The sequence below is a fragment of the Lissotriton vulgaris genome, chromosome 7 (genome assembly GCF_964263255.1).
Source record: "Lissotriton vulgaris chromosome 7, aLisVul1.2, whole genome shotgun sequence".
Classification (NCBI taxonomy): Eukaryota; Metazoa; Chordata; class Amphibia; order Caudata; family Salamandridae; genus Lissotriton; species Lissotriton vulgaris.
In genome coordinates, this window is record NC_141695.1 from 146612277 (window position 1) to 146626951 (window position 14675).

At 41.9% G+C, this 14675-nt stretch overlaps 1 protein-coding gene across 1 annotated transcript in view; it reads right to left on the reverse strand.

Annotated features, from left to right (window-relative positions):
- Positions 1 to 14675, reverse strand: part of LOC147701023 (phospholipase A2 inhibitor and Ly6/PLAUR domain-containing protein-like) — a 124485-nt gene that overhangs the window by 53607 nt on the left and 56203 nt on the right. The window contains exon 2 of the mRNA XM_086928563.1: positions 12250 to 12369. Within this exon, the coding sequence (XP_086784689.1) occupies positions 12250 to 12369 (120 nt within the window). The remainder of the gene's footprint in view (positions 1 to 12249; positions 12370 to 14675) is intronic.

Here is a 14675-nt window from a genome sequence, read left to right on the forward strand (position 1 = left end):
CTTGAAAAGGCCTGGAAAAAAGACCCATCCACCAGCAACAAGGACGCCTTCAAAAGCGCCATCCGTACTCACCACCAACTGATCCGAAAAGCCAAGAAAACAGCATTCAAAGATCGACTTGACAACAACGCCCACAACAGCAAGGAACTTTTCAACATCGTCAAGGAATTTTCCAACCCCTCGGCCAACTCCAACGACATCACCCCCTCTCAAACCCTCTGCGATTCCCTAGCCTCTTTTTTCCACAATAAGATTGCTGACATCCACAACAGCTTTGACAACCAACCCGGAGACCAACCCACCCTACCATCAACTGACCGTCTTCCCCCCGTTAACACCCTTAACGCCTGGAACCCAATCTCCACGGAGGACACCATCCGCCTGATGAATTCCATCCACTCTGGATCCCCCACAGACCCATGCCCCCACCACATCTTCAACAAAGCTGACTCCGTCATAGCTCCGCACCTCCGAGACGTCATCAACTGCTCCCTCAACTCCGCTACCTTCCCAGAAGATTGGAAACACGCTGAACTCACCGCCCTTCTGAAAAAACCAACAGCAGACCCCACCGAACTCAAAAACTACCGCCCCATCTCGCTTCTTCCATTCCCGGCCAAAGTCATCGAAAAAGCGGTCAACAACCAGCTCGCCGCCTTCCTCGAAGCCAACAAATCACTCGACCCCTCACAATCCGGCTTCCGAGCCAAACACAGCACTGAGACCGCCCTCATCGCAGCAACAGACGACATTCGAACTCTACTGGACAATGGAGACACAGTCGCCCTCATCCTCCTCGACCTCTCTGCAGCCTTCGACACAGTCTGCCACAGCACCCTTTTACAACGCCTCAGAAACATCGGAATCCAAGGAAAGGCACTGGAATGGATCACCTCGTTCCTCACCGGAAGAACCCAGAGAGTCCGCCTCCCACCATTCAAGTCCGAGGCCTCTGAAATCATCTGCGGCGTACCACAAGGATCCTCACTCAGTCCCACCCTCTTCAACGTATACATGAGCCCCCTCGCGGCCATCGTCCGCCAACACAACCTCAACATCATCTCTTACGCAGATGACACTCAACTGATCCTATCTCTCACCAAGGACCCCAGCACCGCCAAAACTAACCTACACGAAGGAATGAAAGAAGTTGCCGAATGGATGAAACAAAGCCGTCTGAAACTGAACTCAGACAAAACAGAAGTCCTCATCTTAGGTAAATCCCCCTCTGCATGGGACGACTCCTGGTGGCCGGAAGCCCTCGGAAATGCACCCATCCCGACAGACCACGCACGGAACCTTGGCGTCATCCTGGATTCTTCACTCTCAATGAACAGACAAGTCAGCGCCGTATCCTCTTCCTGCTTTAACATTCTTCGCATGCTCAGAAAAACATTTCGCTGGATCCCCTCCGAAACAAGGAAAACAGTCACCCACGCTCTAGTCACGAGCCGACTGGACTACGGAAACACCCTCTACGCAGGTACCACCGCTAAACTCCAGAAGAAACTACAACAAATCCAAAACGCCTCGGCCAGGCTCATATTAGACATCCCACGCAACAAACACATCTCTGGTCACCTTAAAGACCTCCACTGGCTACCCGTCAATAAGAGGATCACTTTCCGACTGCTTACCCACGCACACAAATCACTCTACGACATCGGACCAGATTGCCTCAACTCTCGACTGTCCTTCTACACCCCCTCCCGCCAACTTCGCTCTTCCAGCCAAGCCTTCGCCACTGTACCTCGCATCAACAAGACCACCATGGGAGGCAGATCCTTCTCATACCTGGCTGCCATAACATGGAACTCACTCCCCGCTTACCTTCGCCTCACCCAGAATCACCTAGCGTTCAGAAAGCAGCTTAAAACTTGGATATTTGACAAATAATCCAACTCCCCTTCCTAAGCGCCTTGAAACCCTCTGGGTATGTAGTGCGCTATATAAATGTTTTGACTTGACTTGACTTGACTATAAGTTCAAAATACTCCATATACAGGTTGTCCAAGGAGGGGAAAATTTAGCACCCATGGCCCACCTTTTATTTGGCGAAACCAACTGCCGTTATGTAGAAAGATATTACTATTGAGTACAAGCTCTATCATAGACATGAGCATTATGTAGTGTTCATATGTTTCAATGGGACGTGTGTCCAAGAAATGACGAACCGCTTCTAAGCCTGCTTCATATGGAATACTTGTTTATTTATTTATTTATGGCATTTGTAGAGCGCGTGCAATTACCCGTAGGCGTCTCGGCGCTGGTATGCAATGCTGTTTATCCCTGAGCAGAAGAATAGTGGCTGGGTTTACTGGTTGAATAACCACGTCTTCAGTTTCTTTCTGAACTGGAGGAGTGTGGGACTTGTTTTAATGTGGTTCGGTAAGGAGTTCCAGATTTTAGGGGCTGCGATAGCAAAGCGGCGATCACCCCATGAGACTGTTCTGCTTCGTTGGACCACAAGTTGGTTAAGTGAGGAGGAACGAAGTGTTCTGGATGGATTGTAAGGAATTAATAGCTTTCTGAGGAAGCGCGGTCCTTGATCCTGCAGGGTCTTATAGACTATACATTGTATATTGTATATTGTATATTGTGTATAATGAACACATGTCCATTGTGACCAAATAATGTCCCGGTACCCAATCTACATCAGCAATTTTATTCCAAACATCTCCTGTGTCTTGAATAAATGAGGGTAAATTAACCACCAATGGGTGGAGGAATAGGTCAATGTATTCCGAGATTTTTTCCGTAGGGGAACCAATGCCTGCTATAATGGTCTTCCCGGAGGAAAATCCCCCACCTTATGTACCTTTGGCAAGCAGTATATACAAGGATAGGTAGGAACATCATTAAAAAGATATTTCATTTCAATGTCCGAGATCAAATACTTTTCAAGATTTTAAATGACTGAAGATTTTAACCTTGGTTGTAGATTGGGTACCGGGACATTATTTGGTCACAATGGACGTGTGTTCATTATACACAAGTATTCCATACGAAGCAGGCTTAGAAGCGGTTCGTCATTTCTTGGACACACGTCCCATTGAAACATATGAACACTCCATAATGCTCATGTCTATGATAGAGCTTGTACTCAATAGTAATATCTTTCTACATAACGGCAGTTGGTTTCGCCAAATAAAAGGTGTGGCCATGGGTGCTAAATTTCCCCTTCCTTGGCCAACCTGTATATGGGGTATTTTGAACTTATACATATCTGGCGCAAGGGTCCTGTTGAATTGTTAGACAGTATTCTGTATCTAGTTAGATACATAGATGATATGCTAATGTTCTGGGAAGGTACTAATGAGGAGCTAAATGTGTTTTTCGAATATATGAACAACACTCCTTTCAATCTAAGCTTCACAAAAGAACAAAGCATATCACACATCAATTTCCTTAACTTCACCATATTAGTGGAAGATGGGAAACTATTATCCATACCATACAGAAAGTCAACGGCATGCAATGCGGTATTGCATGCGGAGAGTTCACATCCAACCTCACAGATTAAAGCAATCCCCTATGGGGAAATGCTAAGGACAAAGTGAAATTGCAGTAATGTTAAGAAACTTGAGGATTAACTAACTATGCTGGAAAAGAGTTTTTGGCTAGAGGCTACGGAGTCGATACCATTAATAAGGCCCGTAGTAAAATAAATATGAGAGATAGAAGTGCACTACTGAAACGCAAAAAAAGATTTTAAACATACAAACACCAGAAAAAATAGGTTTATAACCCCCTATAGTATGGTTAGCACTGAGGTATTCAGAATTTTTAATAAACATTGGCATCTGCTAACTGAAGATATTAGCCTACAAGAAAGAATAGGTAAGAAACCATCCATTACATTTCAAAAGGGGAGAACTCTTCGACAAGAACTCTGCCCAAGTTATATTCCCCCCAGGAAAACACAGCACCTGGCTTCCATTTACACCTAAGTGTGGTATGTGTTGTATTTGCTACTTTGCAATGAATAAAACCACCAAGTTTCAATACAATAGTATGAAGACATATGAAATAAACCAGTTCCTAAATTGCAATTCAACACATGTCATCTACTGTCTGAAGTGTATTTGTAATCGAATCTATATTGGCAGTACGACAAGGCCCTTAAAAGAAAGGATTCAGGAACATATCCGTGCTATAAGAAATAATAACCCACGGTACCCATTTGCTACACATTTTAATACGATACATACAAATACGGAGATCTATAAAATAGGTTTTCATGGTATCGATGCAGTGTCAGCTGGTAATAGAGGTGGCAATAGAACCTCTAAATTACGTCAAAAGGAGAGTAACTGGATCTTTCTATTATGAGCTGTGGAACTGGGGATTAATGTGGATAAGGAGCTAGTTGAATTTCTGTAGCCTATGACAATAATATAATAAGCCCCTAGAGCCAACCATACAGGGTCAGAAAGATTGTAGACTCCAAATGAGTAGTGGAATAGGTAGGGTGTTAGGATAAATAAAGAATAGGAGTGAATTGGTAATTCATGACATATTTGAAATATGGGGTTAGATAGTCACTGAATGAACTCAGCAGATGATTGAGGACTGCCACAATAATGACTAGATGTGTTTTTAGAAAATGTGATGTTTCCATGTGGAGATTAATTCAAATATATATGGAAGCCAATATTAACAATGGAACATAATTATGTACATGTTTTATAGAAAAAAGATTTTAGACAAAATAATATATTAGTAGTAATTCATTGAGTGGTAGAATATAATGTCCATCGTGTTTTTTATGTATTTATGTTGTTTAAAACGATAGGATTATTAATGAGATTGAACCAAGATCATGAGACCCATCTCAATTGAAATATACTTTACATTATCAATTACAATAATGAATGTTTGCTCACACATAGGAGTGCGACGATCGCCACGCGTTTTGCAAATATATCCAATCTAAAGAAATTAAATTGAAATATATGATTAATGGCTTGTTTTAAAAAACTGGGTAGCTTAAGATGGCCGCCATGATACGCTAGGAAGTGGAGCCTAAGGAGAGGAGACGTCCTTTGTTTATGTTGGCGGATCAGGTGGTTGGTAAATTAAGCGAGAGGTAACGCGGAAGTGTTTGCCACCGGATTGCAGGGATGGCGCTGAGTACGGACCTCTGTTGATTTTGAAGTGAGACTAATCAAGAATACGATGATGGGATATATATATATGAAGGGGTTTTGTTACTTAAATAGAGATGCCGATATGGGTAAATCTTAACATATACCAATATAGTCGGAGTGAGTCTCTTAGTGGGCATTTAATATACGAATAAAATCATAACGACACATTTAAGTGTCTTAGGAACAAGAATGGGATATTGCATGTTAAATGCCACGTTCACGGAGTTATATATTGTACATTCATACAATACAGTTATCAGAGATTAAAAGGAATATATTAACCCAGGTTGATGGTACATGACACCAAAATGAGCAACACATAAATGTGCACCTATCGGTACACTTTCCGAAATAACCGAGTCGATTCATGATTGACTAAATTGTTAGAGTGAGATTAAATGGTAACTCGACTGTATGATGCGTAGTGCACAGCAGGATCATTTTCTTAGAAGTGTGACATTTCTGGGTTTTGACTATTAATAGAAATGGATAAATGAAGATACATATGAATAAACCAACAGGCTAAATGGAACTTATCATGGCTCCATAACAGCACTTTATTGTGGAAGATTGATTCACTACAGTACGTTTTTTGGAAAAGATTGAGAACCATTTGATACTGTCACAACTTTGTGGGGTAACGCACGAATATGCTTTGGTATAACTATGATCTTAAAATGAGTTAAACATGGTCTAAATATAGGATACTGGACAGACATTTTGAAAATTGTCTTTCTATGTGAATTATATTATAGATAAATCGGACAAAGATATACCAGTGGCATTTACAAACTCTACAATAAACAGAAATTTGTATGCTATACGATATTACAGAGGTGAGCTGGGGTGATTTATACATTGTCTGTGCATGTTTGGATTGGCACAGGTTATTAGGGACACGCAAGGAATTGATAGTAACTCATCTTGACATTGGGTGTCTATTCACACTGTGGTACTGACTTTGGTTTTTCAGAATTGATCTATTCACTCTTCTTTCCTATTCACGAATGGGCCCTGATGTATTATGTAGTAATATTGGTTGGATTGTTTTGAGGTGCGTGGCGCGCCTCGCATGTTTCCTGGTGTGCAATACTATGGAGCTGTCATCAATGTTTCTCAAACATGAGGTTAGTGACAACTACAGTATACGTTTACACGATGATTGTGGTCACTACATATAGCATTTTAATGCATGCATGATATGCATGATAAAGAATGGAAAGTGATTAATCCTATGTACATGTTCGTATACATAACTACAATGTCTAGGATTCAGTACATGTTTTCTTTCTTTTCTGTTTCATGTATGAAGTACAGCCTTGAGAAAGCCCGCACGGGGCGAAATGCACGGTGGCTGTGGATCATTGTCAATCGAAAAATAAAAGCTTGAATTATCAACACCATATGGTTTTTGGAAGTTGCTTCTGACAAATGACATGGACTAACAAGAAAGTGCTATAATTGCACAAGGGATAAAAGTGACTATCTTGGATATGCACTGGTGTATTATTTGTTTTGAGGTGACCTACGGCCTGGATTGTTATTTGGTTAGGAGGTGCCGGTTGATGCCCTGGGTGGATGTGCATCCATCGCCAAAGCTGCACTCTATATTGTTCATTGTGTGCTAAATTGAGTTGAATTTGAATGTGATTAAGAGAACTAATGTTGATGTGCGGGTCATAATAGCAAATACGACATTCTTTGTACCTTATGATGCTGATGTACTTTTGGTACAGTGATTATTTTCGCTTGCTTTCCATAAGATAAAATAATAGCTAAAGCTGGTTTGTCTCAATGAGTTGAATGACAGATCTCAATACATTTCTTGATGACACCCTTCCATAAGTTGGAACAACAATTCACTGAAAAGGACAAGTGTCTTTAAGTAAGTAATTTTGTGTATAGTGGTTGCTTTACCTGATCATTGACTTCCACTGTTCTAGATGCTGTCTGTGCATACAATCAGGTTAATGGGAGGAAGAGACAACAGGAGAGTTTAATCAGATCACCGCTCAAGTTAATGAGAGGAGAAGACAGGAGACAAGCCCCGGTGTGCATCATGGTGTGAGGGCCCAATTGTGCTAAATATGCTCTAGTAGGAGGAGGCGTAGGCGATGAGCAGTGTAATAGTTAAAGGGAGCAGATAGAGATAAGCCCTGGTGTAAATAACCAATATAAAGCAGAAGAATATCGTCCCTGAAGCTGCAGTTCCACAATTAGTTACTCTCAAGTCCGATAAAAGTGCTTGAAATGTTGCACACAACCCTGAGAAGGTGTAGCTTCAATCTAGAAATTTACGTATGCACTCTAGCTACTCTAATGATGTGTGTTTATTTTATGCTTGATAAATAAATATACCAAAGCTGGTTTATATGAAGAATCAACATTGCAAACAACAATAAATCAATAAATGTCTTTTTAGAATTATGGAAATAGTTGATAAATCTCTACCATACGTTGGGACTAGCAGTCATTACAAGTACCTGTGGCTAAAACATTCTCAGAGCAGATTTTCTTTGACTTTTTTTGTTATTTGAGTATGGATGTGCAAGGGCAAAATGCAGTCATTCAAGGTGATGGCTTCTAATGGCTGGAGTGAGCTTGTTGTTGATCTTTATTTTGCACTGTGGTGGTGATGGTAGGGTCATATTTTTAGTGAAATCCAAATAGACAACTTGTGGAAGATTATGGATTGAGAGCCATTATATATGTGTATATTTTTATATTATATGTTTTGGAAAAGAGGCAGCTGTCATTAGTTCAGACCTAAGAAGGAAATAGGGTGTAGGGTGTAGGGTGTTGGCAATGGTTGGATCAGAGATTGAGGGTTGGTCGTGTTTTGCGTTTCGGTTCTCAGATGCATGTGACTGTCCTTGCCACCTACATATAAACCAAACTTAGAAGATGAGGGTGATCAAGGTTTTACCATTGTTTTCTTACATGGTAAGCAGAAGTATTAACTATCTCACATATGGCATACATTGTTGATATGCTCATTCAGCCCCTTTCAGATTCCTGATTCCCTCTCATCTTAACTGAAACAAACCATCAGAACATCTGAAAAACCATATAACGTATAATGTACTTTGCAAAAATAAAATAAAATAAATAAATACATTCAAAAACCTTTGAAGCTGTCAGTTTGAAAACCCTGAGGTAATTCATCCATGCAGTGATTAGTGAGTGCGTGCACAGAACAGGTTTATCTTTCTCTAGATATTGTTCACCTGTGTCATTTGCAGCAAACATCTTAGCAAAAGAGGCCAAGAGAGAGACGCTTAGAGAGAAAGGTAAAATATTGACAGCGACGAAGAGGGATGGAAGGCGATCGCCAACGAGAGGACCATAGATAGAAAGGTGTCCCTATATCTAAGAGCAGATTAAAGCTTGCCAAAAAGACATTTATTGACAGAGTCCAAAAGACAGTGAGGACCCAAAAGTCGAGTTATCTAAAATAGCGCATGTTTTTTCAAGGGAAATCAATGTCAACTTCCTGGACCAGTTGGAAACATCTCCCCACGGTTGATCAGACCGTGCAGTACAGTGATTTGTAAAAGTCCAATTGTGCATTTACTGCTGTACTTATCACAATTCCTCAGTCTTTTCGTTCCAGAAAATGAGTCACTCTCCTTAAGAGGCACAACTGCCTAAAAATAACTTTTGATGATATTTGCTCTGTGGTTTAGTGACATCTCAGAGTCCCAAACAACACCTACCCTTTTTATATTAGGGTGCGCTTTAATGGCCAAAACAAAACCGCAAGACATTCGAGAGGCAGACCTCTGGGTTGGATCTCACCCCACGACAAAACAGTAAAACCTTTGTCTTGGCACTGAGTGGTTTGGGCATTTATAAACGAGGGCTATATTTATCAAGTGGATGCATCACGTTTGCGCCTCACAAAGTGGTGCAAAAGCGATGCAACCCCTTAAATGCGACTTATCAAGCCAAGCAAGGTCCCTTTGCATGGCTCTGAGTGACTTGATAAATCCAGAGTAATGCAGCGCAAATCACTGCATTGTGCTACTCAGCTCCAGGGAGGCATTACATTGGTGGTGCGTGGGTATTCCCATGCAACAATCATGGATTTTGACAAATTTCCAGATTTACCATTTCTAGTAGACTGGGAATGCTCCAAAGTGCTAAGCTTTCCCAAGGAAGGCATAACAAGAGGAAATATCTTAATTTCTTCTCATTTTATCCTCTTTCTATGTGTGCTGCAAAACGCGGCACACATAGGAAGAGGAAAATGCCTCAGGGGATTGTGTTTTGTGCCGGAAGGTGCCCCTTCCGGCACAAAAACAATCCTGCTAACAACGCTGCCACCCCTGCTACCTCTTGCAAGAGTCCTTGAATTGGCACTAGGCAGCACATTGTGCACCACCATTGAGAAAAGTCAGGAATGTACCACTAAGTGTTACAGTCATTCCTGCCATTTCCATATCATGCAATGCTGCGTAGTATAATGATAATTATACACTGCACTCTGTGAAAACTACGAGATTAAAAGGTTGTGGAACTCTGACATAAAGGGTTTGCTGGTATTGGTGGAGTTCTGGTTTGATATGAAATAGTGGAGAGTTCTAGTGACCTGGAGTTAGAAGGCTTTGGTCAGTGATCCTAAAATGGAGGTTGTTATGGACTGTGGCATTGTGGCATTTGGTAACTGTGGTGGAGGGGGGTTGGAGATCCTGATGCAGAAGTGTTGGGTAGCTTTAAAAAAGGAACGTTGAGTTACTATGATGGAAGAGTTGTGTGAATTATAGGAGGAAGTATACTCTGAGAAGAAGTATACTCTGAGACGAATGCTTAATGACTTGTGGAGTGCAGGTGTTTGATGACAAATAAAGTGGAGTTTGGTGACCCAGATTGAAGACGTTTAGTAATTCTAAGGTGGAAGAGTTAGTGATCCTAAAATGGACAGCTCGATGACTCTGAGATAGTGAGAATAGCCATTCTCAATTGCTGATTTTGAGACAGTAAGAATTAAGATGTACAGGACCATTCCTGTTTTCATACCGCTGGTATGAAAGAGTGAAGCACGCAAAAGAAACAATTGATGCTGGACAATACAAACATTCACCCCCAGTCAGAAGGGTCTGGGTTTAATCCATCATTCTTTTGTTCACCACCCCAGCATGGACCCAGTCATATGCAAATCAGTCTTGACCCTCGTTCCTTACCGAAACAATCCAGCCCTAACTGCCAAGCCCAGTCCTCCCTAGACCGGAAACAAGCACCCTGAGACCGGTTTCAGGGCATCACCATTCATCAGCCAGGCTAGCTTGAATCCGGTAGTGTAGTGAGCACAGGACCCACGTCTGGACATACCCTTCCCACTTCAGGTGACATTTGCAAAAGAAAAAATTGATGGATGGAATGCTGGACAATGCAAACATTCACCCCAGTCTCCAGGATACGGGTTTAATCCATCATTCTTTTGCTCATCACCCCAGTTTGCACCTAGCCATATGCAAGTCAGTCTTGACACTGTTCCTTATGGGAACAGTCCAGCCCAAGCCTGCAATCCAGGTCCTCCCTGGATTGGAAACAAGCACCCTGATACCGATTTCTGGGTACCACCCTTCATCAGCCAGACTAGCTTGAATCCAGTGGTGTATTGAGCACGGGACCCACGTCAGTATACCCTTCCCACTTAGGGCAACATATGCAAAAGAAAACAATTGATGGACAGAATGCAGACCAATGCAAACATTCACCCCAGTCACAAGGATCTGGGCTTAATCCATCATTCTTTTGCTCACCACTCCAGTTTGGACCGAGCCATATGCAAATCAGTCTTGACACTGTTCCTTATGGGAACAGTCCAGCCCAAACTTAGAAGTCAGGTCCTCCCTGGACCTGGAACAAGCCTCCTGGGACCATTTTCAGGGCATCACCCTTCATCCGCCATGCTAGCTTGAACCCAGTGGTGTAGTGAGCAATGGACCCACGCCAGGGAATACCCTTCCCAAATAGGGCGACATATGCAAAAGAAACAATTGATGGAGGGAATTCTGCACAATGCAAACATTCACACCCAGTCAAAAGTAGCTGGGTTTAATACATCATTCTTTTGCTCACCACACCACCCCAGTCTGAACCCAGCCATATGCAAATCAGTCTTGACCCTGTTCCTTATGGGAACAGTCCAGCCCGAACTGCCAAGCCAGGTATGAAAGAGGCAAAGCAGGAAATTTGCTGATCCTAATTTAGAACAGTTTAGTGACTGGGATGGAGAAGCTAATGACTCCAAGTCAGAAGAGCTTTGGGACAGGAATGGAGAAGAAGTTGATTGGTTTTGAGATGGGAGGGCTTAGAGATCCCACAGTAGGGGGTTTCTAACTAATACTGAGGTGTTTTAACAACACTCAAATAGAGAAGGTTGAGAATTTAATGAAGGAAGGTTTGGCCTCTCTGAGATGGAGGGGTATGGACACCCTGAAGTAGAAATGTTTGGTAACCATGCAATAGATGGTTTCATGATTCTGATGTGGAGATGCTTGGCAACTTGGTGTGAAAGACAACATTTTGTGATTCTGAGATGAAAGATTTTCTGATCCTGAGGTGAGGAAAATTGGTGACTCCTATATTGAGCATTTTGGTGTCAGGGCTGTAGTGAGTAGGTGGGATTGTTTTTTTTGTTTATGATCTAAAAATTTTAATAACTTCAATATTAAAAGTGACTTCAACATTGATGGGTTTAATAACTGGGATTGTAGAGGTTTGTTCACATGCAGAGCAATTTTAGTCAGTGTGAGATGATTGGTTATGTGGCCGTTATTTAGCAGCACTGCGACTCTTGGAGGGAGTTTTTTAGTGGTTAAGGGGCTCAATAGCACACAGTTTAGTGGGCATATGGGACTGATATGGAGGAGGCTAGTGCCTTTGATATTAACAAGTGTAAAGGCCCAGAGATTTAGCAGTTCTGAGATGGTAATTTTTTCCTGGACACTGGGATTTGGCAATTCAGCAGAAGGTAGTAAGAAATTCTGGCTTAGAAGGGATAGGTTTGGTGGATGTTGCACTATTTTTTTTTTGAGAAACTAGTTAGTCAACTAAACATTCACCCATTGCTCTATATATGATGCATACTTACATTTTGTTAGTGTGTAGTACTTTGCTATGCAGGCATCTTGCCAGTGGGTGCAGTTCTCCACGCTCCCAGTGCAATTGCTTGGAGAGTCTCCAGAGCATGTTAGACATTGCAGAGCACATCCTAGAATAAAGGACAAAAAAATCACCTTCATATTTGCTTTCAGTCACATAGGGGCATATGTTTCAAGCCTTTTTCCCTTTCGCAAACGGTCAATTCTCAAAATTTGCCTGTTTGCAAAAGGGAAAATTCCTTTTGGAATGTATCATCCCAAAAGGCAATTGCAAAATAGGGAATTGCAAATTGTGATTCCTTAATGCAATTCTGGAAGCACCCAAGTTGTGCGAATTTGCCTTAAGAAATCACAAAGTACCACCAAATTCAAGTTGGTGGTAATTTGCGATTTCCTCGAAAAATTCACTTTTTTTGCATTTTTCTAAGTGTCATGTGGCACACATACATGTCCTAAGGGAATGTATGTGCGCCACATATGCACACATGCATATTTCAGGGGTGCAACAGTGTGTCCTTTTCACACCCTTGTAATTACATTCGCAATTTGCAAGTACCTAATGGGCACTCCCAATTTGCGACTGCCTCCCCATTCATTCATCCATTCATTCCTATGCGAATTGCAATTTGCGATTCACAATTCAGGAATACGTAGGAAACGCCATTAATATTGTGAAACCAACATACATTTCAATTTGCAAGTCCTTAGAGTGATCCGCTAAAATTTGCTATCAAGGACCCGCAAACCGATATGCCCCATAATCCTTTCAGGACTGGTGTAATAAACAATTTGAGTACCTTTCAGATCCAAGCACTTCCGCTTCATTGGCTGACTGTCATGGGTAGGGTAGTCAAACAGACATGGCTTACCCATGGGAGCAGGGGAAAGCTGCTTGGATGCCGCTTTCAAGCAGCATAGCTACAAGTAAACTAAATGCAATGTCAAACCAGTGTTATTCTCTGAAAATACTTTTAGCATTATCATGTCTCTGGGAAATATGGTTGTTGCTTGAGGGGGGTGAAACCCTACTCAAGTAACAGCCACAGTCCTTGTCAGAGTGAACCACAAACTTGGTGACAAGTATATCTTTCATACTTCATCTGTTCAACTACATCTAGTAAATAACATATAGTGAAACCAAGGGTCACAGGGAATTATTTAAAGACCAACCCTGGATGAAATCCCCAAACAATCTATCTCATCACAAAACACACCCTGGGGGTCTAGAGGAGGAGCTAAGTTAGTGATCCCTAAATACACTAAGCTCCTATAGAAGTGAGCAAGTGTGTGAGGTACTAGAACACGCTTACTACCTATAGTAGAAATGGAGGACAGTTAAAAGTCTCGGAAAACCGGGACAGACCAGGTTACACAACCACCTGAGTGGTTGTGTAACCTGTCCTCCAATAGGCTTTGATTAAGTGGGGGTGAGCGCAGTCATAGAGGCAAGGATAGTACAATTTGGTCTTCCCACTCCTCTCCACTTACACCCCTTCCTTACCTTTTGTAGAGCTAGACCTCCTTCTATTCCTGAGCTAGGTTTCCAGGAGAGGTGAGGCATACTCCCTGTACAATGCGGGTGAGTACGATTTATTTTAAAATATGAACTCACTGTCTTGAGGCTAGTTATGGTTTTACTTCCTCCGATATGATTCATTGTTTGTGTTGTTTGTTCCACACAGATGGACGATACACCGAGTTGATACAGAGGAATATTTATCTTTGTTTGCACACTGATATCCTTTTTTTGTTGCACTTTTGAAATGCAGTAGCGAGTATTTAGTACTGTGGCCCTGACGAAAGCCTTTGGAATTAGTCCAGTTTGGTTGAAACATGTTGGCCTTTTGATATGCAGCTATTTGGTTAAACTGCTTCACTTGCTTGGTTTTAATGAGGGAGAGAACAATGTTGATTAAAGTTTGTTCTTATTGTTTCTCTATCCTTTTTTAACTACACCACTTTTTCCTTTTTGCACTGCACTATTTCCCATCTAGATCATAGCTCTATGGTCATCACAGCGATTGAGGGTTTGACCCGGACGAGTTTGAGGCATGGCATGGTCTTACTGATCAAAAGACACGCCAGCCCTATCAGGATGACCAAATGATAAACATTTGATCTACACACTATATTGATGGAAATCCTAATTTGCTCTGTATGGGTCTGTTCAAGCAATCGCAGTGGATCATAGGACTGTGAGGTTGTATTTCCATTTCTACTATAGGTAGTAAGCTTGTTCTGGTACCTCACACACTTGCTCACTTCTATAGGAGCTTAGTGTATTTAGGGATCACTAACTTAGCTCTCTTCTAGACCCCCAGGGTGTGTTTTGTGATGAGACAACTACATCTAGTGTCAGCAGGGTATCCCTCCCCACCGTGAGCATGTGTTTCCAGAGACTCACCACCCAATCGTC